The sequence below is a fragment of the Hylaeus anthracinus genome, unplaced genomic scaffold (genome assembly GCF_026225885.1).
Source record: "Hylaeus anthracinus isolate JK02 unplaced genomic scaffold, UHH_iyHylAnth1.0_haploid 11981, whole genome shotgun sequence".
Taxonomy (NCBI): Eukaryota; Metazoa; Arthropoda; class Insecta; order Hymenoptera; family Colletidae; genus Hylaeus; species Hylaeus anthracinus.
In genome coordinates, this window is record NW_026534329.1 from 4,999,386 (window position 1) to 5,027,133 (window position 27,748).

Consider the following 27,748-nt stretch of genomic DNA (forward strand, 5'->3'; position numbering starts at 1 on the left):
GAAGAAACTTGCAAGTAAATATGTATAAGAAATTTATATTTAAAATTTGTTTTAAAAAATTATTAACAAATATCGTTTGTCTTAGTTTTTTGATAATATATTATATCTTAGTATAACATGCTAAGAAGTAAAATTTTTTTCCGTGGAATTTGCAAACACGCAAGAAGTACAATCCTTCGTTATTATCAAAGATTTATTAGCTAAAATAATCTCAAAATACAATAAATTATGTTACATTTATAGACGTATGGTCATTTATATACAATATAGTAATATTTGCAATAGTTAAAAAGGAACACAGTCTTTGTGATCATTATTTCGATTGATTTGGGTTTATTTCCGCCAATACTGTGCAAATTTGTGCAATTGTTCTACTAATGCTGCCATTACAGCTGTTACCGATAAATCCAAAAGATTCTGAACATAATGCACCGCTTCTTCGTCGCTCAAATCCAATCGCAATTTATCTTGAACTTTTTTTACAGCTTTATCCGGTTCTAACGCTATATCTGGTACGCTAGCATCCACCATCAACGAAAATAGATTTAACATCAAATTTGCATGTCTGCGTAAATGCAAAAATGCGGTATAACACTGTTTTCGAAATTCGTGATAATGTTCCGATCCTACGCCTCCCATAGCTTCAACCATTTCTTTGCTCAATTTCATAGGCGGCGGTAAAGGCTTTGGATCTCTGCCGAGAATGTAACCAAAGTCTATGTGGAAAAGTTTCCCTGTAATATAAATGTCCTTGCAATTACGTCCTTTTATTCTTTTTTCGATAGTAATATTGTACTTATGTCACGTTTTATATTTACGATTTTGCAAAGAAATTTACCTGATGTTGTCAAGAGCAAATTATCTAAATGCCGATCCCCAACGCCAAGTACATATGTAATAATACAATAGCCAGCTGAAAAGTTAAAGTTTATTTAATTTGTATTACTAAAAATTATTATTGTGTACACTTACCACAACTTCTAATGTAAGTGTCCATAACTTCAGGTACAACGCCATAAGGACCATTCTCGGAAGGATGATGTTTACGAAAAAAACTTAATATAGAACCCTCGCTAGCTAAAACTTCTGCGACTGTCGTAGATTCGATGAATTGTAAAAAACCATGTCTAGTACTCGTTGCAAGGACCCTAGAAAAAAAATTAATTTACATTTTAAATAAAACATTACATTACATGGATCAGTCTAACAATATTTACCTGTAAGGAGTAAGTTTTAAATCCAAATTTTCCCTTCTTAATAATTTGTCCATAAGTGCTATCGTTTGTAAAATTAATTGATCTTGTCTTAGGTCGTCGCCATGTTTAAAAATTGCAATGTATTCACTGTTATCCGTCATCAAAAAGGTTAATTTGGATGGCATAAGAGCTGATTTAAAGAGACTTGCTCTGAAAAGAATAATTTTTTTTTAATACCAAGTATACGAAACGTAAATACATTTAATATACAGAACGAGTCTATAACAGTTGCTATCCAACGATTTTTATGTATTGATTTTTGGAAAAACTGCTTTACGTAAAATATGTTATATTCGAGAGTTTATTCGGCTAGAAGCATTTCACACATTTACGATACAATACAATCTTGATATCGCCTTGATTGGATTAATTAAATGGTTTCATTCTCTGAATCTTATAGCGACATAACATAATTAATTAGATATACATTGCTTTATTTGTTGTATTTAATGTGGCAAATAGTCATAAAATAAAATAAAATATCTACATGTGATGAGCCTAATCGAATACAACATGTTTCACATAAACCAGTTTAACCTAAAATCGATAAATCAGACTCGCTCTATACGGAATAAAAGTAATTCGTACTTTTCGGGAATAATTCCTTTGATACAAATTTCTGGATCTAAGGGAAAAGGTATTGGTTCAAAATTGGAGAAATTAATTTTGAATGCTGGGTCTGGATCTGCCAGTAATGCTCTAAGCCTGTCAGTCTTTTTTTTACGATTTCCACTTTCTCTAGCGACTGCTTTCACGAGCGCTACTAATTGGTCAATAAATATCTTTTGACGTAGAAGAAACGCTCTTCTCTTTTGCCAAATAGCGTTTCCTTGAGCCAGTATTGCCGAAAACATTGTCATTACGGTAATATACATTTCCTTAACACGCGTATCTTGTTTTGCACTTATAGCTGGGTCATTTTGCTCTTCGCATTCGATAGAAAGATACCAGTAAAAATAGTTAGCCAATGTGGTATTTTGACATGCACGAGTAATCAGGAAAGATGCTAAATCCATAAGAGACTCTTGATTTGTCAAGGACTGCCCGTTTTCGGATTCACAGGACTGCAAATTATGTTTACTATTTGTAATCATTTATAACCTTAATATTACTACCACAGAATTACTTACATTTGTAATAGGCGTAGATGAAGAATCGTTGATCTGTATGTCTCTATCTAATCTATCGATTTTTTCAGATTCCTTGTCCTTCATTAATGTATGATGTGCTCTTTTAATGCCTTCAAAATCTTCATATTTTAAAGCTTGCACTAACTGTAACAAGTATAACATTAAGTCATCGTCGGGTGCTTGATTAAGCCGACCTATAGCGTATCTTCTAACAGCTGGATGCGTGAATGCTGGACCAAGTAGTTCTAATGCATCTTCGGGATCAGGTGGTGCCCATAATGTTAACATTTCTAAAGCTTGCCGTTCTTCTCCGGCAACTTTCCAATTCACGCATTTTACGAACTTTGTTAAAGCTTTCTTTTGACTTGACAAATAAAATCTGTATTTCCAAATTAAATCTTGTTCCTCGGTAGAAAGTGCCGTCGTTGGCGGATAACTTAATATTATATTCAAAGCATCGCGTACATTTGAAGTTGGCTTTAATTCTCGTGTGTGATCCCCACTACGTAAACTTCGAGCTAATTTATGATGCTTTGCTTCCACAAGATTTTCCTAAAAATAATTAAATGTCCATAAAATGAAAACACAGATATATTCGCTTAATAATTAAGTGTTTGTGTATGTATTTTGTTATGACATTACTTTAAAATAACAAAGAGTGTACTTTGTATCTTTTAAATTATTTGAGATATGTATTGTTCATAGATAAATAAAAATAATTGTTATGTACTTCTTGTTTTACCTGTTGAATTTCTTTTCTATGTTACATATAGCGAAAATTTACGATATATGGATTTCTTTTTAAATCAATCAAAAATGTAGCATACACTAACCAGCCATTTATAAATCTTACTTACTTTCGTTACAAGCATATTGCTTCAGATTAAGTAATATGTATGTCAATTAATACATCAAACAAAAGTTTTAGATTGTATCATACTTTTTTGTCAAGATTATAAATATTTTTCAATTTATCTTGAATTGTACAGGTAAAACAGAAAAAAGCAAAGTTTCGTTTTTCTGAAACATAAAATGTTTGTGTATATTTTACCTTTAAAGATGACGATAAACCAAATTAGAAGTACATGTGTTGGGGTAATCATTCGTGTTTTGTGAATTGTATGAGAAAATATAATAATTTATAATCACACTTACTTGTAAAATCTCATAATCAGGAAGAGTTACAACATCTGGTTGGGATCTATGTTGAACAACTTCATCCCCATCTCTCTCATAATATACTACTGAGTACTACAACAAAGACAGTGTATCAATACAATAGAAATTGATTAGATCATAACCTATACGTTTATATCTAATACTAATAAATCAGTCCCTTTTACTTTATGTGTAAGATAAAGAGAATAAAAATTAAAATTAAAACTTCTTCCTTATCTCATATATAGGGTAACAACAAGAAAAATAATACTAGAAAAAAACGAATTTATTAAATATGGAGTTCTTCATACCGGTATTCCATCCATAGTAATTTCTGGAAACTCAATCATTAAATATAAATATTCAGATGCTCTTTTCTCTCTTTCATTAATTAATTCGATTTCTCTGAATGTTAATCTATCCAACCAATCAACTTTGTTCATCTGACCATTTCTGTGCTTTTTAACAAGTTTTGCTAATCTCTGCATTTGTTCTTTTCCATGATCTCTAGTTTTTCCTGGAGTACTGGTAGATATACTACCATCTGCTTCTACTCCAGGCCAAACTCTAAGATCTAACATTCCCTGACGAAAGACTCCATGTTTTCCAAATAAAGATATTGTTGTACCGCCAACTGGCAGTCGTCTACCAGGCCCAGCACAATCATACAAGCTTATGCATAATTGAGCATCTCGTGGTAAGTCGGAATAAGAAATAGGAAGAGTAACCCATTGATTCCAACTGCAAAGATTACAAAAAAAAAAAAAAACAATATTAATCTATATGTGATACTTTGAACTTACAAATGTGGAACACCTTCTACACATATGTAGAAAGCTCTTGTTGAGAAATATCAAATAGCATTGCTTTCAATCTAATTATTATTACCACACAAGTCTGGTGTACAGACATACATAGGACTGGCTGTATATGAAACCAAACGCTGCACTCTGATTGTTTGAACAAGAAAGAGAAAAAGATAAATTAAAACAATTAATCAGGGAAACATGATTGTCATATCTCTGTGTAACTTTCCACATAAACCATTACGTAGATTTTAGTTTAAAAGCAAGGAATTTTTAAAAAGTTTATACCTATGCTTGACAACAATTAAAAATTAAAAATTGAAAAGCATACCATTTAATTCCTCTCTATAAGAGCTTTCCAAAGATGCATAAAAATTGTTGCAATATCTTAGGTACAAAATGCCTCATAACCTTTAATGTTTTATACTAAACATCAATTACATTGTTAATATAAAATCCAAATTTATACATACTTCCAACGTGATGTAAAGTGTTTATAAGCTGTATGAACAGGTAAAGCAAGCGGTCTTCCTCCAGCCCACACTTGCAGAGAAGCTACTAAGTCTCCACGTCCTCCATTGGCTCCATAGAGACCAGAGTATTTTAACATAGGGTCGATGAGTAATTTATCATATTCAGGTCGTTGTCTTTTACCTTCTAAAGTTCCTCTGCAAAAAAAGTATGATGTGTTAAGATAATTTCCATTGGAGCGTGATGGTACATTAGTTAATAGAATTTCTAGAGCAACATATTTTTCAATTAAATATTTGGTAGTCCGTTTCTTATCCGAATTAGATATTATAATCGGATTATTTCATATCTAACAATACTGTCATTCGTTCACTTGTCGTCGTCGGAAATGTACACCAGAAAGAATTTATTATGGTAACCTGATACCAGCTGATACTGACGTTTATTATATCTAAGTCATTTACAATGAAATCTTACATTTTAATTTGTATTCTGATGTCTAAAGAAGAACTGTACACATAGAAAAACTTATCATTAACATCTTCCATGATTATTTTACGAAATTATAAACTCAACACATTTCTCTACTTTATATTTGCCGTCATTCTACAGCGTCTACCGTGTTGAAACAAACACGTGTTCATTAATTCTTGCCGTTTGAGGGGAATACGGCACATGAAACGTATCCCCTCCTTTTCTGCAAGCTTTCACCGTTGCGTCAATGAAACGTTAGATGGTGTTATTTAAACTTTGCAATAGATTATCGTATCTGCAAAAAGATTATTATTTATTCAATACGTATAAATGCATTTTAAGTTGCTAAAAGTTTTTATTTCATAGCACTCGCCATGTATAGGTAATAAGGCTGAAACGCAATAGTACATTTTTAATAAATAATGAATGATGGTATTAATCTAGTTCCTAGAGCTGTTTAGAATTTTGCATAATAGATCTCAGAGAATCAGAAACAAAACGACCTTGCATTTTTATTTACTTTAATATTATTTAAAAAGAAAATTGCTACTGCAATTATATAGTCGTTTAGTTGCTAATGAATCGATAGTTTCTAGTTGTGCCGTCTGATGACACCACTAATTTCCGTAAACTCCCACAAGTAGCTTCCATTTCCTTTCTTTCGTACTCAAATATTGATAGTAGCGGAGAGATCAAAACAGATAGTGGAAATCAGTGCAGAATTGCAGATTGGTGCTGATAATTTGAGGAGTGACTTTGTAAAGCGTTTATATATTATTATATATTATAAAATCTAGAATAATTCACGAGTGTGAAATTATTAAACGGTACGTCATAATCCAATTATTTTTAATTGTTATACGTAAGTAAAACGTCATGTCATTTTATATAATAGCTGAAAAATAAAATAAACATATCTTATTATAAATTCGCTTTATTTGACGTTAATATGTCTGAAAAGTCCCAAATAATAAATATAGAAATTAAAACCTTGAAAGTTTATATAAATTTTCGAAATTGTGGAAAAGCGAAAATAGTAATGCAATTAAACGCAATTTCCCATTGTTTGCTTGTTGATAAGATATTAGCTTTTTATGGCTTGTACTATGAAACTTCAGATAATATCAACAAAGATATTAGTCATAGGACTAACAAGAATTCTGTTATCTCCTTTTGATATATTATGTTTTCGGTAAAAATTGAAATATGAATTAGACAATCAAATTATGTTTCAGGTTCAACGAGTAAAAGCTTAACTGAATAACTGTTCAATCGGATTGGATACAATTCCACCAATTTCTGCTGTAGAGGCCACCAAATTGTGTAACACATCCTTTCAGAAAATGGGTCCAATTTGTAATTCGCCTACATCTTTAAAAGATAGTGGGTTACCAATGCCACTTCATCTATATTTAAATCGTCTTCATTCTCATGATGGCCATGGTCATGGTCATGGACCTGGTCATGGTCATCATCATGGTCATGATCATCACCATGGTCATGATCATCATCATGATCATGATCATCATCATGGTCATGATCATCATCATGGTCATGATCATCATCATGATCATGGTCATGGTCATCATCACGGTCACGGTCACGATCACGGTCACGATCACGGACACGGTCACCGTCATGGTCATGAACATCATCGTCCGCATATACAACAGCATCAACATGAACATTGTCGTCGCGATCGTTGTTAAAAAGTTGAACAATGTTCTTGTTATGTGCAATATGGTACAGCATATTAAAAGATTAAAATAAAACAAGAAAAATGTTTTTCTGTTATAAAATATTGTTAAAAAAATGACAATCGCTTGATGATGACGAAAGTACTTAAAACCGATAAGAAATAAAATCAAATGTACGATATGCATGTACTTACGCCTCTGAAGGCTCGTGGACAATTAAATAGCTTCGGACGGAATCGATAATATGGCAAACAGTTATCGCAATACTTTTTTGGTATTCAGTCGAGTAGATCTAATTCTATCGCGACTCCGACCACTTGTTTACAGCACATGTTGATTACGTAACTCGGTTATAGTATTACTTTAACCACACAGTGAATACATGTTCGTTACGAGTACTTTTGAAATCATTGTATGAATTATAAAATGTTATATAAACGTTAATCAAAAAACGATTTTAATAAATATTGTATAATACTGATGTTGCAAAAATTGAAAAAAATTGTCGAATTTAATTATATACCCAACCGCTTTCAGTCGGCAAAGTGTTAAGCATTTATCGACCAAATGCTTCTCTACACTTTGTTACCGATCGGTAAAGTGTTAACTTTAGAGCTTATCATTTACCGACACCTCTACGTTATCGACTTCTCATCCATAATCAATACATCAATCATTAGTTTAGCGGGTCAGAGCCTGTATCAGACACTTAACATACATGTAATAATATAATGTAATACTCTTACATTTTGCATATGTTTCATTAATAATTAAATATTTCGGGTGCATAAGTATCGTATGTTTATTACAAATCTTACGTGTGTAAACATTAGCGCATTAGTTATAGTCTTCTATTTTGATCCGGTTACGTCGATGGCTCCAAAATGTTAAGGGGTATCACATCAATTGTTCATCGGTTCCGAAAAGTGCCGTAAGTACTCTGGACTTACGCTAGCTTCACAAATGAAAGAAATAATACGTAACAAATATTCACTGGAAGTAAACGAAGATGATAGATATTATCACCGGAGACCAGAGAACTTGCGTAAATGAAACACTCGACGTGATCTACGCGCGTGACGAATGTGTTCTGCTGTTGAAAATGAGTCTTCGGGCGATCGGACCCCCCAGTCCTAACGCGATATTAAAAAATGTACGAGGAAGGATAAACTCTTTCACCCTATCTTCGAAACTTTCGTTAGAATAACGTTTCATTGTACTCGTTTGTAACTATGCTGTCTACTGAAAAAATCATGCGACGCAACTGCAACGTGGAAAAATTTCACTGCCCGCGACGTCGCGCGATGGAATATTAAATCGCTTTCTACCTCTACTTGGTCCGTTTTTTTGTACATACTTCTCGCGGAGGTATAATAGTAGCAATTTAACGTTGTCGTTTTTTACTACGATCTTGTGGACAAGAGAAAACGATAGGGTTGGATCGCGCACGGACGAGTTTAGCCATGAATAACTCATCGCTTGGGTTCGTGAAACACGCAGGTATAATTTCATTTCTACCTATTTGAGAAATGTCTATCCAGTTGATGTTCAATCGTTGTTTTTACCCCCTTAGACTACGAATGGGCAGTTAGCCTGAATCGCTACTGCTTGAAGATAAATGGTCTTTGGCCGCAAGTGAATCATGGTGTCGGTTCATTATTGGCAAAGCTGCACATAATAGTGCTTCTTATAGCGTTTACATTGGTCTGTACGATTCCGTGTTTCTGTGGATTGATCATGAAATGCGATAACACTATGGCGTGCATGAAATGTTTAGGATTTTGTATACCTTTCCTGATCATCTATCTGAAGTATTTTGTGATATACAGCAAAAGGAGAAGTAAGTTTGTGTATCAGGCACCGTTTTAATATCGACATAAATCGTTTTTTGCTTTCTTATTTTAAGTTCTGTTGCCTGTTCTACGTATGATCGCCGAAGACTGGGCAAAATCGAAAACGGATGCGGAAAAAGGCATAATGATACGTCAAGGTCGTATTTCACGAGCGTTCATGATATTTGCCTATGCAAATACAGCTTTGGCAGCGTTATGTATGATTACCATGCCACAATTGGGTAACTCGTTTCGACTCTCAACCGAGGAATCCGATTTATTTCCTATTCCGACTTATTTCGTGTACGACGTTTCGCAAAGTCCGTATTACGAGATAATATTCGCCGTTCAAGTAATTACCATAGTGACCGCATCATGTTGTTACATCGGAGTTGACCATTTCTTTGGACTATTGATTCTGCATATTTGCGGCCAACTGGAAATTCTTCGAACTCGTTTGTCGAATATGAAAAATTCCGACAATTTTGATTACAACTTAATGACCATCGTATTGAATCACAATCAGCTTATCAGGTATCTTGCAGAGATGAGTCGAATTCTCATCTAGATAGAATAAAGTAGAATAAGAAATAAGCTGGGTCGATACCAATTGAGGTTTCCGGTTGTACGCCGTGTCTTATTGGATAAGATACCTCGACGGTTTCGCCAACACTGCAGATAGCTTCTTCAGGGGTCAACTGACATTTCGATATTGCCGTGGTTCGTGTATCGACAGTCATTTTAGAGATCATTCAACCGAGCAATCAGAATAACTTCTATTGGTGACCAGTGAACCGTGCTTTGAGCTCGATGATTGGTTGTCAATGAACCCTGACATGAGCACGGGTACCACTAATGACCACCACTACACGACAAACACCAATACAAGTTTGTCATTTGACCTCTGAAGGGCTATAATCGCAATATCTTATCCAAAAGACGTGCCTTACACCTGGAAGGCTTAGTTCGTACGATGTCCATTTATGTACCTCCTAGAAATTACTATAAGTTTGACAATGATCTCCAGGGCAGTCGATACAATCGAAGACACGTACACGATGTTGCTTTTTGTCCTATTTCTTTACTTCGGTGTGTTTATTTGTATCTACGGATTAATTTTAGTGAACGTAAGTAAACGAACTCGAAGCACAGTCCATACATAGAATGTAAATTGACCATCCAGATATGTGATTATTTTTGCCTAGATGATCACTGGAGAAGGCACTTTTTCATCGTTGGAACTGTTCTTTTCGCTAAGTTCTTTTACGAATACCTTTGTTCAGACGGCCCTTTACTGTACCGTGGGTCAGATTTTGGCAAGTCAAGTAAATAGAATTTAAAATTTTTAAATGTTTGATGCTCGATTCTTTCGATTTTATTGCGAATATTTATCTAAAGTCGGAGGGAGTGTTCGACGCTGCCTACGAATGCGAATGGCTCAACCTGAAGGTGAAGGAAGCGAAAAATTTGATGTTGATCATGGCGAGAGCTCGGAGACCGCTTTACGTTACAGCAGGAAAAATATTTCCTCTGACGATGCTGACATTTTGCAACGTAAGACGTATCCTTCGCGTACGTTCTCGTTCTCGTTCTTCCTCGCATCTGTGAATCTCATTTACTATCGTTTCAGATATTGAAAGTGTCGTTCAGCTATATATCTTATTTACTGACACGGATATAGTATCATAGACCTTTATAAAAATCATTAATTTAATCGACGCGTCTACTCTAATGGAAGATTCGCTTAATAGAGTGTAATTGATAGATACATTATGGAAATGTACACAGAATCTTTTATTGCTAACGTTAAAGATGATTTATGGTAATCGTAAATGCAACGATCCAAGTTACTCATCAGTACTACACATCTCTCGAAACTAATAAACTAACATATTGTGTTTGTATAAATACAAATATGTAGAAAAATATTCCTATTCTATAGTTTTCAAGTTATTGATAGTATTACAATTCGATCGAAGATTTGTCAACAATAAATTGAAACGTGAAACATATACTACAATTTCTTTTTTCATCAGATGATTGTAAAAGTACTTTTTTATTTTATATGAAAACTAGTATAAGAATCTTTCTTTCCTAATTCAATGTTTGTCGTTTTGTTTGGATACATATTGCTACATTAGGGTACAATATTCAAAGCTCTGTACATTGTTATCCATTTAATATGTATTTCATACCATTTAGGTATCTTTTATTAAAAAACAAAATCTTATTTAGTAAACGTGCCCATGTACAAGCGTAAAGTATTGACTCACAAGTACGTCGGGTTGCCTGTTGCTAGGGGCGTTTCGACAAGAACAACGAGTTCAGGGTGTACTTTTGTAATATACACATTTAATTTACAATTTACACATTTGAATCAGTGAATATTTAACTATAAAGTCTATTATAACCTTAAGACTTGAGGTAATATTATTTTTCAAATTTTAAATATTTTACCTACAGAGAAGGTAAGTAGCTGCAACGGAAGCACATGTCCTAAACGAACAATTTTATTTTAATCTTTATTTTTCAATTATAATTCATAGAGTAATTGAAGATTGTGGTGCAAGAACTGGTTGTCTTCAAAAATGAAGATTTATCAGTAAATAAAAGTATTGTTCTTCTTTCTTAATTGGCCGAATACATTCTAACCTACAAATGATCGAAAATAGAAACGTTCGATTTATGCGCAAAAATCTTCAATTATTCTTTTACTTTGGTATTAATATTAATCTTAAGTACATGCCTTGGTACAATAATATGAATGTATTTCAAACTTATTAAAGTAGATGTAGCTATAGGGATATTTCATACTTTCGTTGGTAACGTATACTTTGATAAAGTGTATTTCGTTTTAGTACTATATGACAGTTGTCACACGTATAATTATTGTAACACAGAGTATTCTTCGATATTCTTCTGTGACTCGTCTTTCGTTTTCTTCTAGAAAAATCAAGTGTGTACTTAAACATCATTTTCTGTCAGGATATTTTACTGTTAAAGTAACTGAAAAATCATGTTCAGACCAGGGACTGGTTCGATCATAGTTTTAAGTAAGTTGAAGAAAAATGACGGCTAATGATTTTCGTTTGTTTAGAAATTAAACAGAACATTTCCTTTTTTACGATGTCGTGTGCTCTGATTATTGCAGGTCAGAATACCAAACGGGATTCCGGCCGAAAAGTTCAGAGAGAAAATATCGAAGCCGGCAAGGTGAGCTTCATAACCGATTTGCACATTTACCTTTTATGGTACCCAATCGTCGGCACGCCCACGTGTATTTTACTTTGCGGAATTTTTCGTTAATACTATTTATAATTCTACCCAGTAATGCCAATTGTAAAGAAAATTTTAAAGATTTTTTTCAAATAATTGTTGCACCATGTTGTACTTAGTTCTAAAATGAATTCTTTACAGTTGCATTACAGACACTTTTGTAATTAAATTTATATAGTCTTTATACTTATAAACTTAAATCATAATTTCATCATAACTATATTATTTTGTAAAGGCGATTGCAGATGTCATTAGAACATGTCTTGGACCACAAGCAATGTTAAAAATGTTGATGGATCCAATGGGAGGCATTGTTATGACTAACGATGGAAATGCTATTTTACGCGAAATCACTGTCCAACATCCAGCTGGAAAGTCAATGATTGAAATTGCTAGAACTCAAGATGAAGAAGTTGGAGACGGTACCACATCGGTTATTGTACTGGCAGGAGAAATTTTAGCTACCGCAGAACCTTTCTTGGAGCAAAATATGCATCCAACAGTTATCATAAGAGCATTTCGTGAAGCTTTGGAAGACATGGTGATCATCCTCAATGAGAAAGTTAGCATAGACTTGGATTGTAACGACAGAGAGAAATTGATTCAAGTGATAAATGCTTGCGTAGGAACTAAATTCATTGGTCGTTGGCCTGAATTAGCATGCCAGATTGCTTTGGATGCAGTTAATACTGTTAAACTTGAGGAAAATGGTAGACGAGAAATAGATATAAAGCGTTATGCAAAGGTGGAAAAAATTCCTGGCGGTACTATAGAAGAAAGTACTGTTCTTAAAGGGGTGATGATTAATAAAGATGTGACGCATCCGAAAATGAGACGATACATTAAGAATCCTAGAATAGTTTTGCTGGATTGTCCTTTAGAATATAAAAAGGGCGAATCGCAAACTAATATCGAGATAATGAGAGATACTGATTTCACTAGGATTTTGGAATTGGAGGAAGAACACGTTAAAAAAATATGCGAAGAGATTATATCTGTAAAACCAGATGTAGTCATTACCGAGAAAGGAGTATCAGATTTGGCCCAACATTATCTCGTGAAAGCTGGAATTTCTGCTATTCGTAGATTGAGAAAAAGCGATATTAACAGAATCGCAAGAGCTTGTGGCGCAACCGTCGTTAATCGTACGGAAGAATTGCAAAATGAAGATGTCGGTACCAAAGCTGGTCTTTTCGAAATTAAAAAAATTGGAGACGATTACTTCTGCTTTATTACGGAATGTAAAGACCCTAAAGCATGTACTATAATCTTGAGAGGTGCTAGTAAAGATGTATTAAATGAAATCGAAAGGAATTTGCAAGATGCTCTTCATGTTGCAAGAAATCTTCTCATTGAACCCAAATTAGTACCAGGTATGTACTGTTTCGTATTTGAATTATATACAATGGATTTTACAACATTCTATTAATATTACAATTGTATTGTTTATTAAAGGTGGAGGAGCTGTGGAAATGGCAGTATCAAGACTTTTGACAGAACAAGCGGAAAAATTGGATGGCGCGGAACAATTGCCTTATAAAGCTTTAGCGCAAGCCTTGGAAATAATTCCAAGAACTCTTGCACAGAACTGCGGAGCTAATACGATTAGAACGTTGACCGCGTTACGTGCAAAACACGCCACTGAAGGAATGACATGGGGTATCGACGGAGAAACTGGTCAATTAGTAGACATGAAAGAACGCGGCATTTGGGAGCCTTTGTCTGTTAAGTTACAAACATATAAAACAGCTATCGAAACTGCTATTTTCTTGTTACGAATCGATGACATTGTCTCAGGAAGCAAGAAGAAGAAAGATAATGAGTCTACAGCACCTGCACAAGTCACAGAAGAATCTATGAAAGAATAAAATTACTAAATTTGGTTGCGCTCGAAATGCTTTTATATTTGTGTTAACATTTAATAACTCATGTCCACGATAATTTTATTCGAACTCGATTCATGTTCATGAAAGGCATTATTTGCTTATCTGTATGCATTTTCACATAATAAAAATACTTTGATAAGTTATTAAAGCACGTGTCGCATTTATCTACATATTATTTTCAACCGACTTTTCGTTATAATGAGCTAACAATGCGAACCTTTGATAATTAGTGCAAAGTAATCATTTTACTGAACACTGCCTTGATAGCATATTTATACGAAATTCTAATAAAAGTAAAAAAGTATTTTACAAAACCGATATATGTACACGTATATTGGCCATGGTTTATACGTAGTACTGTTTCACTGCATGTTTAATATACCATGAAATAATACAATACTGCTGAAATGTTATCTTCTGAACTTTCAAATGCCTCCATTTGCATTCCATTCCGTCGAAACAATGTGCATAATAGGTGCTATTTTGTGATTAACGTTAAAAACACAGATAACATTTTAAATTATCAAAGGTCATAAATTTGCTAAAGTTTTGTAACAAGTGAATTTTATCAAAAAATATTAACAAATACTATTTGAATTAAAACTTTGTTTAGGAATTGAATGACAGTGTATTACGTTTCACATTCTGCTATAACAATTATCGAAACTTCTTAATAATAAGACAAGTATCCTTTCAATGATTTAAGTATCGCATAATTAATAATGTTAATCAGCGATGCATAGACCGGGAGCTTCGAAAGATTAGAATGTTCCATGACAGTGTTTCTCAAACAACGAACTGCTACGAACCTTTCCAGACATGAAAGTTTTGTTATGAAAACGTTGAATACTCATGGACCCCATGGACAGTTTGAGAAACGCTGTTCTATGAGATCGCAATGTACTTTAAGGAAGGTGGCGTTTCACGCGACACAGGTATATCGATTGTGTGTGTGGGGTGGCCGGCATGAGTGAAGGCCGACGAATGGGACACAATTTTCGTAACGGCTCTTTGCGAAACTGAAAACTGTCCGGTTTGACTGAACGATGAGAATGAACGTGAGATGATGCCAGGCACGTCTCGCCAACTGGGAACTTCGAACGGTGGTAAAAACCGATTTCCTTTGGATTGTTTTTTAATTTTTTTTATACGATACCGTGTCGATATTTCTGTCAAGGCTGGCAGATGTTTAATATTTTTCCGCGACTCGATGCGAACGAGGGATGCGAGCCGTACTCTTAACATTTTTTCACACACATTTGTTATTGTATTAATAAGAATGTATCCACGTGGTTACGTGTATACGGAAGTGATTTTCATATCTGTTTACTACGAGATTGACAGGTGTCTATGTTCTGTTGATTTCTAAGCCGAGTTATTAATAAATAACTCTTTTGGATTATCAAGAATCGTGTTTTAATGAAAATATCATCTCTGTTTTTTTTTTTGTTTATTTGTATTAAAAAGTATTTATAGAGAGGATCTGTTCTTGAAATTATAGTAGATATTATTAGTGTTTAGAAAAATATTACTTGTTAATTACAAACTGTGTTTTCATAATTTATATATTTTCTATCATTAAGTGAACAAATAGAATTGTTTACATGGTAAAGAGATTTAAGCAAAATACAATTTTGCCTCTGCAATTAGGCCCCGAGTGGGACACATTGATGGAGGTTCATCATGAACCGATTGAGAAAAATTTTAAGTTGCTGGAAGAAATTGGCAAGTAAGTATTTATCAAGTCATACATTTTATTAATAATAAAAATATAAATATGTTTTAAACAATTTTTCTTTTGTAAATTGTAGAGGACAATTTGCAATAGTACGAAAATGTATGGACATAAAGACTGGAGAGTTATACGCTGCCAAAATTATGAGAAAAAGACGAGTTGCCAGAGGTGTTGCAGCTGCAGACATTGGTAGATATCTTTAACTATACATTTGTAATTATTTTATACATAATTAGCTACTGTTTGTTTTAGCTCGAGAAGCTGGTTTATTAGCACGTCTAAGGCATCCAAATATTGTTTCGCTGTACAAAGTTGTAGACACAGGCACAACTGTTGTTTTACTTTTAGAATTAATTTCTGGAGGAGAACTATTTCACTGGGTACCATCTGGTGAATTAGAGGCTGCTCATGTGGTTTGTACTATAAAATAGTTCACATGAAGAAAGTATGCTGGAATTCATATTATAAACCTGGTATCAATTGTATTCTTTTATAGGTCCGTCAAGTTTTAATGGCACTTAGTCATTTACATTCTCATCAAGTTGCTCATTTAGATATCAAACCTGAAAATATCCTTTTATCAACTCCACCGCCAATGCCAAACATAAAGTTAATAGGTAATACACAAATATTTACTATCAAAGCTGACTTGTGAGTGTAAAGAAAATGTGTGTAATTCTATTATTATAAAGATCTAGGTCTTTCACACCGATTAGTACCAGGGTCAGAACACAGAGCATTGTTTGGTACACCTGAATTTGTTGCTCCTGAAATTGTGAATTACGAACCACTCAGTTTGGGAACTGATCTTTGGGCAGTTGGTGTATTGACGTATATACTTTTAAGTGGTGCATCACCATTCCTAGGTGAAGATAAACAAGAAACTTATGCGAACGTAGCTGCTTGTCAATATCAATTTGACAACGAGTATTTCAGTACTGTATCAGAAATTGCCAAAGATTTCATAAGATCCTTGTTGATCAAGGATCCAAAGTAAGTGAACAAAATTTGTAACTTATATTAAAGGTCTCATCTTTGAGACTTATGAGCACATCTTACAGTGTAACGAAGTAATAACAATAAATTTAATTTTCAGAGAAAGAGGAACTGCAGAATCGTGCCTTAAACATCCTTGGATCCTCACGGTCTGTTCCTGATTGCAATAATTATAATTTACATTATAACTGTCAGAGCTGATTTTTAACTTTTGTTTTTAATCGCTCGCATAACTTTTTTGATTTTTTTATGAAATAATGTTTATTTATGTACATCATGTGACTGGTGTTAGTATCATCTGTACAGTTGCATCATACATACAAATTACTTCTCACAGAATATACATTATTAAGTTAAACTCTATATATTTTTTTACTGAACATTTATACCTTGAATTATATTTTCCAAAATATAATAATTTAATATTTCTTACATAGTTGCAGGTAGTATTATTGAAAGATGTTTCGCGTGTTAATAATTTTTGGTTGAATATTTAAATATTTTTAATAATACAAATATATAAAGTTTAAATCATACATCATAATATAATTAAAAATAAAACATTGAACAGCTGTATCTTTTTGTTATTCTGTAGGAATCGGAAGCTTCTCAAGGTCTTGGTGGAGCCATGATTAGCGCTGTCAAACGTGGCTGTGTGGAGGCTGTGTCTCAGTTATTGCTACAAGGAGCACCATTGAACGTGAAAGATTCTGTAAGATTTTGCTTTTATGAATATCTTTCAAATGCAATATAAGTAGGATATAAACGTCGTGTATCTCCGCACAGAAAGAAGATACACTTTTACACATAGCGTGCGAGGCTGGAGATGAGGGAATGGTAACTTTTTTGATAGAGAATGGAATAGATCTGGATACACCTAATAAGAATGGCTTAACACCACTTCACGTGGCTGCTAGGCATGGTTTCATTAACCTTGTTAGACATTTGTGCCTTGCTGGATGTGATGTTGACAAAGCAAATCGTGGAATTAGAGCGGATGTGACAGCAATTAAGTACGGATATCCGGATATTGCGTCGTTATTGGATAAGCTCCGAAACGTATGTTACTAAATAACATTTATTTTATGGCGTGTATTTTCTACTAATGTCGATTCAAATTCTAGCCCATTCAACGTGAAAATTACATTAAACAGTTGCAACCAACACATAGACCAATAGATCGTCTACATATTAGACTGTTAGGACATTGCGCGTCAGGAAAATCGTCTTTAATAAATTCTTTAAAATCTGGTATTTTTAGTTTTGGCTTTTTTAGAAGGTCAAGAAGTCAGAATTATACTGCAAAGGTAGTTATATTAAATATACGATAATAGTATCAAAGATATAGCATATTTATTGAAATACTCCGAAAATGAAACATTCTATTAAAAATGACATTTTATATTCAGAGGGAACCAAGTATCGAATTAGATGTAACTAGCAAGCATGGTTCGCTTAGTTTTGAATATAGCGATAATGAATATGAAGGTACGCAAGGAGTAGAATGGAGTCGCGGTAACGTAGGTGAGAAAAATAACTTTGAGTTTTCTTTACGATACATAATAGTAGAAATACGCACGTTTATCATTTGAATTATTAAGGTGGAGAATGTGTATTTTGGGAATTATGTGGACGCGAGGAGTTTCTAGCATCATATCATTATGTTCTTACTTTTCAACAACCTGCAGTTCACCTTATAACAGTCAGTCTCAGAGAACCACTTACTGTACAACTTCAGCAAGTGAAATTTTGGCTGCGATTTATTTCAGATCGTATTGCATCAATCAATTTTGGTAAGAAATATTAACTATAACTTCGCTATAGTATAATTATATCTGTTACTAACTTTTAAAATACTTTTTCACAACATAGGTTTTGGTGGCAAATACAGTGATGTAAAAGTAATCTTAGTTGGGACATATGCACCAGAACCTCTTGCCTCAAATTCCAATTCTGGTAGCCTTCTTGCACCACTTTTACCTTTCTTAAAAGAGTTCACATCAATTTTGGGAGATGAACCTCAAATGGTCGCAGTGGATGCAACTAATTCTTCTAGTCCCGGTCTGAAACTTCTAAGATCATATTTGAATAATGCAAGGATGGACTTTCTAGAGGTGAAGTGATTATATGATTTATAAAAACTATTATACTTCACGCATTTTCTTACGCGACTTACGAGACAATTTTTTTGTTTCTATCAAGGATTGCTAAACGCGTACTAAAAGAGCATCATTGCGATTATCATAGTTTTTACTAAGTTCTTATAAAAATGCGTAATCACTTCTACTACCTTTTCAGTCATAACATTTTTTTTATAACATTTACATTAAAAAATGTTTGTATTAAATTGTTAAAATGAACTGAACTAAACAAATTATTGCATGCCGGCATATACAGTACCAGATTTAAGAAAGTCAAAATCATTTTATGTTTGACCTGAATTGAAATTTTAGGATATAAATCATGTCAACAAACAATAAGATTTATACAATACAGTGTTGGTTATTAATTTATTACATTTTAAATCTATTGATCAATCAATTAAATAATTACAAGTAACATGTTTTGATAACGATTTACATGCACAAGTCTCAACTCAGATCAATAATATGTATGACCGCGAAATCCTTAAATATTTAATCATTTCATGCTTGATTACACAAACGACTCGTTCAATCTAGAAAATCTGATGTGACACACTATTAAAATATTTATGCAGAATATACGAATCGAAAGGTTCAGGTCCAGCTGAATATCTTCGTGTACATAATTATACTTCCACATTTTTTTACAGGAATAACGCCAGTGTTTGTACAGCATGCAATAAATGTGTGCATTAACATTTTCAAAACGATTCTCATTAGAATCGGGTCATTTCATTTTGCATAGTGCCAAGTATATTTGTCCGATTCACGTCTCTTTGATTTCAAATCCTGCAATGTTAACACTGTTCAATAAAGCATTAACTCCTAAATACGATGCAATTATTTTTGTTGAAGTTATGATTCAGTAATCCATGGTCACTCATGATGCATGGTTGATTTTATATATGTATAAGTAATCGAGCTCATCGGAAGTAATATTTTGTATTTTTCATAATTTCCAATTAAAGTAATTGTTTGCGACATTTAATCAAGCACACTCCCAACGAAAAATATCGTTCCGAACAATTTTTCTTATATCTGCTGTCACTCTGTCACATAATCAATTTACTAACAACATATATTTTAGTTGCTGATTATTTGGTCATTAACATTTATTAACATCAGCCTTACTGCATGCAATGCATGATGTAGGAAGGACCGGAAGTTGCAGAAAGTATTCTCCGACGCGACACGCCGCGGGCTGCGGCCACGTACGTGCCCTTGGCGAATCTTGATAAACAGGTCGAACTATTTCTCAATTCCTTTGATAAGTGATGTGTATAATGAAGCTGTAATTTATTTAATAATTGCTCTAATGCTTTATCCCATTAATACATACATGCACTACTGTCCAATGCAATAAAAAAACTACTCTTGTATATATTTTCTGTATCAGTGTATTATTTAATACTTTTTTTGCTTGTATTCTATCATTAAGGATTCAAAAATCTTCTTATAGAGTGCACTAGTTTGGACTGGTCTTGCCGAATCTTGGAGAACATATGTGCAAACTTTAGAGGTACCTCCAGTAATGCTCACGCAGGAGGAATTTTTGAAGGAAGTGAGAAAAATTAATCCACTAGTCTGTTTAGAACATTGTAGACATCTTGGATTGCAATTACAGGTTTTTACTTTTAATATTACATATTATAATGTATTTTTTATAATTGTTTATTAATGTTGATTAATTAAACATTCATTTTCAGAATTTAGGAGAATGCATGTTACTTCCTGGGAATTTAGTAGTTCTAAGTCTAGAATGGTTTTGGCAAGATGTTGTAAATTGGCAGTTAAGCTCAGAACAAAGAGGACGCCTTGGTGGACGTACTACGGGAGTTTATGCTTTAGAAGATTTTCAGGCTCGTTGTCCTTGCCCCGCAGGTCAAGCTTTACAAGCTTTGCAAGCCGTAAATTTATGTGTTCCAGTAGGTCTTTGAAGTGTTTGTTTATTAACAAGCAATGCTATATTATTATTATAAAATTACCTAACCTTGTGTCAGTGTGAAGTCGATGACGACGAAGTGGAATATGAAATACCCTGCTTGAACTTTGTCGAGCGTTTACCGGGATTATGGGAACCATGGAAGCCGTGTTCCAATGTCTTACCTCATACAGGTCTTCGTCTTGCCCCAGCTGAAGCTCCTTTATATCATTTGATCGCAATATTTCCACATTTGCAAGTACGTAGTAATGACAAACAATTGTTGATTTAGTATCTTAATTTTACTGATGATAATGCGTTAATATATAGGCACAGTTGAGAAAAATTACGCAAACGTGGGATCCATCGAATTCAGATTTATACCAATGGTGGCGAGGATCAAAATTATGCATCGGACCTTGCGAAAGTATAATAACTTTTGAAGAAGAAGACCAGGGTTGTATAGAGATACGAGTACGAGGACCACGAGGTACAAGTGCTCAGTGTTTTGCACTTTTGAGCATTATTTTCGACGCTATTGAGACAACTATCGAATTAGTTGCTCCTGGGATGCTGCTGGAAAGGCACTGGCTAAGTCCTAGTCAGCTTCGTGAATATGATGAAGTTAGTTATTACTCTATAGATATAAGTTAAAGATAAAAATTGTAAGCCCTACGATTAAAATGTATTTAATTGTCTTTCAATAAACTTCATGTATAGGTTGTACATTCTTGGGAGCCCGCGCCAATTATATCGGCGCTAGTAGACAAAAGTCTTGACGAAGCAAGCCTTAAAAATCCCTTGAATGGTCAAGAAGAAACTGTATGGGATATAGTAGGTTGCGGATTACCTTTAATGGAAAATTGTCTTCCTGGACCAAAACAACCCATAAAGCACATCAAACCTGCCATACAAAGAAGACTAGCGCAGATGCTCGACCCTCCTGATCGTCATGGAAGAGATTGGTGTTTACTTGCCGTAAGACTTGGTTTGGGAGATCGAGTCGCACAGCTAGATAGTACAGTAGACAGTCCAACGTTGAGGTAAATTATTTTGCAACTATTTAATGTTAAATAGTAAGTTACATAAAATTTTGTATTACATGAATTTTTTCATTGCAGATTATTGAATACTGCAGGCGCTGATTGTGCTGTCGGTTCTCTAATACAACAGTTGCGAGCTCTGGATAGAGAGGATGCTGTACACCTGTTGCTCTCTTATACACCAACGTATATTCTATCAACGACAATTGATTCCGAAACGGGATCTAATCTTTCTAGATGACAATGCTGCGTTTATCAATGGTGCATTAATACTTTCTGAAAGATTGATTTCCAAAGAGACTTTGTTTCCATGCCGTGGGTTTGACAGACTTATTACAACACCGCTTCCGCCCAACGTAAATTTTGCATTGCTCTTTAATCTAAGTACGTACATTATAATACATCGTCTGTATACTTCTGTAGAGGTATATCAAAATGCACATGCACCAATGTGTACTTTTATATCAACTTATTACCAAGCACTTTAAGCGGCACAAAATTCATTTTTATATGTACATACACATATACAATCATAAGTTAAAAAGTTGCATAACTTGCGTCAGTTTGTGTATTTTCTCTTACGAGCTCTTATAACATAAATATATCATAATTTAAGCATCCTTGTTAGCATAACGAAATATTTATAATTATTTGTTTTCGTTAGGTTTGAGAATATTTACTTAAGAGGATCTATATAAACAAAGTTTTAATTTCTAATATTTAGAATTTTTTTGCATTATGAAATATTCGTAAGCGTTTGTATTGTGATATTATATTGTATGATTACCTAGATCCCTGATCATTTTTTTAATGAATTTGTATTAGAGGAATAATTCTAAATAATGTGTATGCACATGCGTGGCCCACAAAATAATGCATTTACACACTATATAACACGATACTATCGTATTTGATACTAATATTGTTTTGAAGGCTTTTCTTGATATGCATATATATTGTATCTTGCCAAAACTCAGTGTCAATACGCGCTGCTTTTTGACTTCTATGATATTTAGAAACTACGCGAAAAGAGAGCGGAAACCATTCGCACAATTCTTTGCTTTTTTGGTACAACTATTTATGAAGCTCCATTTCTAAATGGATATTTTTTACGAAATCGACATTCCTGAAGTACGTATTACGTGCCATAAATAATATTTGCTCATCATAACTATTAAAAGGTATTAAATTTTTTTTTTAAGTTCTCTAAATTGGATCTGTAATTATCTGTACAGCATTTGTCAACAAATTGAGCTTAGAATATGAAGAAGGATCACTTCTTCCAAGTATTGCATTATAGATGATACATTTGATTTAAGATTGTTCATGTTTTGTAGGCACAAGGGTATTAAACGAGACATACTATTTATGTGCAATGCGCATGGGTATATATATCATAAGAACGAGTAAAATTTGTTGTTCACGGAAGACCTATTCTTTGAACATATCTAGTGTGCATTAATTTGGTTCGGTGAATATCACTTTTGTATTCCGCGTTAAGTAAATTTACATTCTTACTTTACATAACACCATGTTTTACATACGTTTTGAAAATGTAATAATATTTGTCTATATTAAAGATGAAGACGCCAAGAGTCTTTGGTTAGGATATGTCTTTAGAATAATTAGTTATAATTCTGTTCTGAAAAGTGTATCTAAAGTAGTTCTGTTACTTATGTGTTCCACGTATTTCTTATAAAATGAAGGTTCAATATAATGCCGTATAATTATACAAACTTGAATTATAAAATTCATAAGTACTGAATTATCCTCTGATATTTGTACTCTGAAGTTTGTGTTTTCACGCGCTGTGTTCATCTTACATTTACACGTTGATGTCTAAAATACAAATGTTTCTAATACTATATATTTTGGTGAGACATTGTTTTCGTATTGTATACGTTCAATTGCGAAACTAGAAGTTTAGATTGCCCGGTATTATTAGTCGATTATACGACGTATTGGAATCCCATTTCGAAGATTAGCTTTACGACAAACATTACTTACTTTATCGATATGTACGATTTGTCCTCTATGCGCTTTAGCATTCGTTTTGCAACTTTTGCTTGGTACTAGATGTTAGTTGAACAGTCATTGTTAAGGTGAAATTTAACGAGAGGAAAATATGCGCAACAAGGACATTTTTCAGAATAAGAAATTGTAAAACTACGTGTAACTGTTATTTATTATGCCGTGTACAAATAGGCGTATAGACTTTCTGATTCTGTTATGATCAATGGTATTTACATTTTTCTATTTTTTATAACGATAAGAATGTCGATGTCAACATGGATCGCTTTTTTCGAAACTGAGCTTGTATATTCGCTTGAAAGTCTTTAATCCTATGCAAATTATGAAAATGTATGGTTCGGCAAAATGTATTATTAGAAAATTGTATTCTTGAAATTGCAATCAAAATTTACTAACTATAGCGTTGGTATTCCACGAATGTTCCTGAACTTCAAGAACGTTCTACGAATTAATGTAATATCGAATTGTCCTGTAAATTTCTACAATGTATTGTAGATTACATGAAAACACATGTTTTCATATTAAACAGTGTAAATTGTAAAAAAATTACATAGAATTTTGTTACTTTTGTTTGTTATGTAAACTTTCATAAAAATATTCAATTTGTTTATAACCACACCGTATGAAAAATACAGTAACATTCTTTCATTGTGTCAATAAAACCGTGGTGCTCCGTAAGAAAACTCTAATTCATTGCATAATTACTTATGTATATTTATCGTATTATTGTATTATTTATCAATATATTACGTTTAATTATTATATTGGGTAGTACTTGCAAGTTCCAATTATATTCGATCCCGTTGCATTCCCTGACATTCTTCAACTATATGGCACATTTTTTTATTTGGCAAATTTTCAAAATTTTGCTTTACAACAATGTTGGCATTTCTCTCTAGATGGCAACAAAGTTGCAATTTTGTGACGCCATCGGTGAAAAAATGCCCAAGTTTATAATGAAAATAGTTCTTACTATTGCTGCTAGATGGCGTCACCGATATCCTCTAATCAATTATTCTTTTTTCTTTTATAAATGCATAATTAATACGTTTTTGTGCTTTATAAATCTACAAGACAGTAGTTAATATGTCAAATTTATCATTTAATGAATATTTATTTAATACACCAGTAATTATCTACCGTTTAGTTAGTAGCGACATCGATGGGAAAACGTTCAAGTTCGTAGTGAAAATAGTTTCCGTCGATAATTATTAATGCATTAAATAACTGTTCATAGAAATGATAAATTTTAAATATAAATAATAAGATTGCAGTGTTATAATGCAAGGAGTCGTATTATGTATGCATTTATGAAAAATAAAGAATAATTTATTACAGGTATCAGTAGCGCCATCTTATAGTAATGGTGCGAACTATTTTCACTACAAACTTGGGCGTTTTCACACCGATGGCGCCACTAGAGGAAAATTTCGAAGGCTCCAAAATTCAAATCATCGAAAGGAATTTTATTTATTTATCAGGATCAAATTCGATGCAATATATATCCTGAACAACGTCACATACTGCATTTGTATTTCTTTGAGTAGAAAGTAATAAACGCAGCATACATATTTATCCATTTGATTCTAATTATTTATGTAGCGTAATATGTTAAGTGAAGCCTTAGATATTGAATGTAGTATCACCATATTATGTTCATGTTCATTTCATGTTTCAGACAGATTGTTAAAACAGTTGCACGTTAATCGATCACAACATCCCCCAGTTTATTATCCAAATAAACGCATTACCAACTTATTCGAGCAAGAGTTTGCCAACATTATTCGCGTTTCTGTCTAAATTCTTACGAGCGACCTGAAACTTTACATGCATGAAGTACAGTAATAAATAGTTGGAGGAGTTTTGGTAGTCTCTGGCGGTACTCGGCGGGGATCGAGAATAGGTTAGCGAAGCAGATGAGCAGTTGCATCCGGAAAGCTGTGCTTAAATCTACGTTCGCGGATGAAAGGTGCGCTAAATAAAGAACCCGTTCCTCGGATCACTACAAATCGGCGTGATCGTGCACGGAAATTACTTTGTCACACGTAATGTCCTAGTTGTGGTTAGGGCATATTTTAATTCAAATGAAAATAAGTAATAACTAGTTGAAATAATTGATTTCGAACGGTTACTTCCAATACTGTTATTTGTAAATAGAAAAAGATATCAATTCAGTTGAAATAATAGATACTTCAAATAACGAATTATTTCGTTATTTATATATTTCAAATTTAACGAAAGAAATAATCCTCAAAATAATACTCAACAAAAAGAATTTATTTCAAGCAATCTTAACAACAATTTACTCTGAGCAATTTTGTTTTTTAGAAGATAGGACATGCTTCCATTAAAATTACCATTTTCTTTCTGTCTTTGTGAACATATAAATTTTTATATGAATTTTAATCTCCGCTTAATGATTTCCTTTTTTCCCATCTTCTATTTACAATTCTAAATCACTTACCTCTGGTGCCATTCATCTTTGAACCAGTTCTGATGAAAGTAGTTCACAAGTTATAGTTTATACGCTCGATTGCGTCTTAAGTATAATAATTACTCGGTAATTAAATTTGAACGCGAGGTTGTTTTCTTTTTATCAGCGCTGTGGACGATGCAAATTGACGTCGTCGAACAGTACGCAGATCGAGGCGCAGTTTGACTCATTTCGTCGTTCGCCTCGTTGCGCCCGAGTTTTCTTTTTTCTTCCCCATAATGAATATTTGCTCTGTTTTACGTAACGGCGTCGGGTTGGTTCTTCATCGAACTTTAAGCAACCTCGTTGCAGTTATAGATAGAACTCACGATTTCTTGCACGCGCAGGATGTTTCCGGCCAGTGTTCAACAAGAAATAGAAAGTATACACGATTTTTTTCTTTGTCTATACTTCGTCGTTCCACGGATGAAGTAGACTGTGGACGTTGAAAAACGAATGGTTACATAGATCATCAAAATATAAACAGAAACGTATTTCTTGAATATTTTGGAAATCTGCGTATTTTGAAAATCTATCGTCTTCAGCGATATTGGTTGGAATGTTGCTGTAGAGTAAGATACGCAGAATTTGTTATCATAGAATTTTAAATAAGAATAATATACAATCAGTCAAAGAAGCATTCGTACCCTCTATGTCTATGAAAGAAAAGCATCAATTTAAGTTTGGAGTTTTGTTGGAATTGGAGTCGTAATTTTTGATTCGTCATTGGGAACCAATGAAAATTTAAAGCACCAGGAATAAATTGCTCTTCGATTCGTTGGTTTTAAGCACTATTTATTATTCCATACAAATTTTACTCGTTTTCGGTTGCAACGAGTTCCTAGAAATGTTTTATTGATTCCATCGAACCTCGCACAACAATTTATTCAAGGCGTCAGTGACTAATTATGCGGAACCAAGCGAACCGGTGATTCAGTGTCTCAAAACGCAGCCGGGATACGCGTAATTAAGAAACACTGCATCTAATTTACTTCATTGCTGGAAACTACTCATACTCGCTCGTTACTCAAACCGGAAAAGCTGCGGCCATTTCAGCGCCCCATAAAAATAAAACAACGCATTTCGAGAGAAAGGAAAAGTCCGTTAGTGACAATTCAATTGGGACTTACATTTACTTGCAGTATTTAAATAAATATCGTAACTTGTTTCGATAAGATAATCGTGTTGATGGTAAAAGTTGATTGGTACAGCACTTACGAAATTAAAATTCCACTATATTTCTAAATACAACATTTGCGTATATTTCTATTTAATTTTGCATTAGGTTGTCGCATATTAAGTGTCCTATTTTGTGGAGGAGATTTACAGATCTGTATTTTTGTTATAAATTAAGTTTATTAATCCAAATATGCACTAACAGATTCAGTGCACTTTTCTCAATGATGCACGAGTGCATTC

At 33.4% G+C, this 27,748-nt stretch overlaps 4 protein-coding genes and 1 long non-coding RNA gene across 8 annotated transcripts; 3 read left to right on the forward strand and 2 right to left on the reverse strand.

Moving 5' to 3' along the window:
• Nucleotides 1–179: 179 nt before the first annotated feature.
• LOC128885522 (phosphatidylinositol 3-kinase catalytic subunit type 3) lies at nucleotides 180–5,612 on the reverse strand. The gene is made up of 10 exons (XM_054139606.1): nucleotides 5,299–5,612; nucleotides 4,824–5,018; nucleotides 3,856–4,285; nucleotides 3,542–3,637; nucleotides 2,387–2,938; nucleotides 1,845–2,320; nucleotides 1,218–1,406; nucleotides 973–1,148; nucleotides 839–913; nucleotides 180–734 (listed from the first exon to the last, which is right to left on the reverse strand). Exons 1-10 carry the CDS (start codon nucleotides 5,367–5,369, stop codon nucleotides 334–336), a joined length of 2,661 nt encoding a protein of 886 aa, XP_053995581.1. The 5' UTR covers nucleotides 5,370–5,612; the 3' UTR covers nucleotides 180–333.
• Nucleotides 5,613–7,880: 2,268 nt separating this feature from the next.
• Nucleotides 7,881–10,674, forward strand: LOC128885529 (odorant receptor Or2-like). The gene is made up of 7 exons (XM_054139617.1): nucleotides 7,881–8,492; nucleotides 8,566–8,832; nucleotides 8,899–9,358; nucleotides 9,852–9,951; nucleotides 10,030–10,149; nucleotides 10,223–10,378; nucleotides 10,455–10,674. Exons 1-7 carry the CDS (start codon nucleotides 8,456–8,458, stop codon nucleotides 10,503–10,505), a joined length of 1,191 nt encoding a protein of 396 aa, XP_053995592.1. The 5' UTR covers nucleotides 7,881–8,455; the 3' UTR covers nucleotides 10,506–10,674.
• Nucleotides 10,675–11,099: 425 nt separating this feature from the next.
• On the forward strand, nucleotides 11,100–14,137 carry LOC128885715 (T-complex protein 1 subunit gamma). 2 transcript variants are annotated; one of them, XM_054139920.1, is made up of 5 exons: nucleotides 11,100–11,248; nucleotides 11,772–11,877; nucleotides 11,976–12,037; nucleotides 12,336–13,473; nucleotides 13,556–14,137. In XM_054139920.1, the coding sequence occupies exons 2-5, from the start codon at nucleotides 11,841–11,843 to the stop codon at nucleotides 13,966–13,968; spliced, it is 1,650 nt and encodes a 549-aa protein (XP_053995895.1). In that variant the 5' UTR covers nucleotides 11,100–11,248; nucleotides 11,772–11,840; the 3' UTR covers nucleotides 13,969–14,137. The 2 variants fall into 2 exon arrangements, with proteins under 2 accessions (XP_053995895.1, XP_053995897.1); XM_054139922.1 differs by having other exon boundaries at nucleotides 11,173–11,292.
• Nucleotides 14,138–14,272: 135 nt separating this feature from the next.
• LOC128885714 (death-associated protein kinase 1-like) lies at nucleotides 14,273–24,618 on the forward strand. Of its 3 annotated transcripts, none has more exons than XM_054139917.1 (20): nucleotides 14,273–15,092; nucleotides 15,570–15,715; nucleotides 15,798–15,910; nucleotides 15,974–16,134; nucleotides 16,218–16,338; nucleotides 16,414–16,714; nucleotides 16,818–16,866; nucleotides 17,313–17,429; nucleotides 17,504–17,776; nucleotides 17,842–18,024; nucleotides 18,127–18,241; nucleotides 18,319–18,510; nucleotides 18,590–18,831; nucleotides 20,014–20,103; nucleotides 20,321–20,485; nucleotides 20,568–20,786; nucleotides 20,862–21,041; nucleotides 21,113–21,406; nucleotides 21,503–21,825; nucleotides 21,904–24,618. In XM_054139917.1, exons 2-20 carry the CDS (start codon nucleotides 15,591–15,593, stop codon nucleotides 22,064–22,066), a joined length of 3,426 nt encoding a protein of 1,141 aa, XP_053995892.1. In that variant the 5' UTR covers nucleotides 14,273–15,092; nucleotides 15,570–15,590; the 3' UTR covers nucleotides 22,067–24,618. The 3 variants fall into 3 exon arrangements, with proteins under 3 accessions (XP_053995892.1, XP_053995893.1, XP_053995894.1); XM_054139918.1 differs by having other exon boundaries at nucleotides 15,637–15,715; XM_054139919.1 differs by lacking the exon at nucleotides 20,014–20,103.
• On the reverse strand, nucleotides 16,127–18,508 carry LOC128885716 (uncharacterized). Its single transcript, XR_008459646.1, has 3 exons — nucleotides 18,389–18,508; nucleotides 16,358–16,488; nucleotides 16,127–16,284 (listed from the first exon to the last, which is right to left on the reverse strand). It is a non-coding gene; the product is annotated as an uncharacterized LOC128885716 (long non-coding RNA).
• Nucleotides 24,619–27,748: the final 3,130 nt, after the last annotated feature.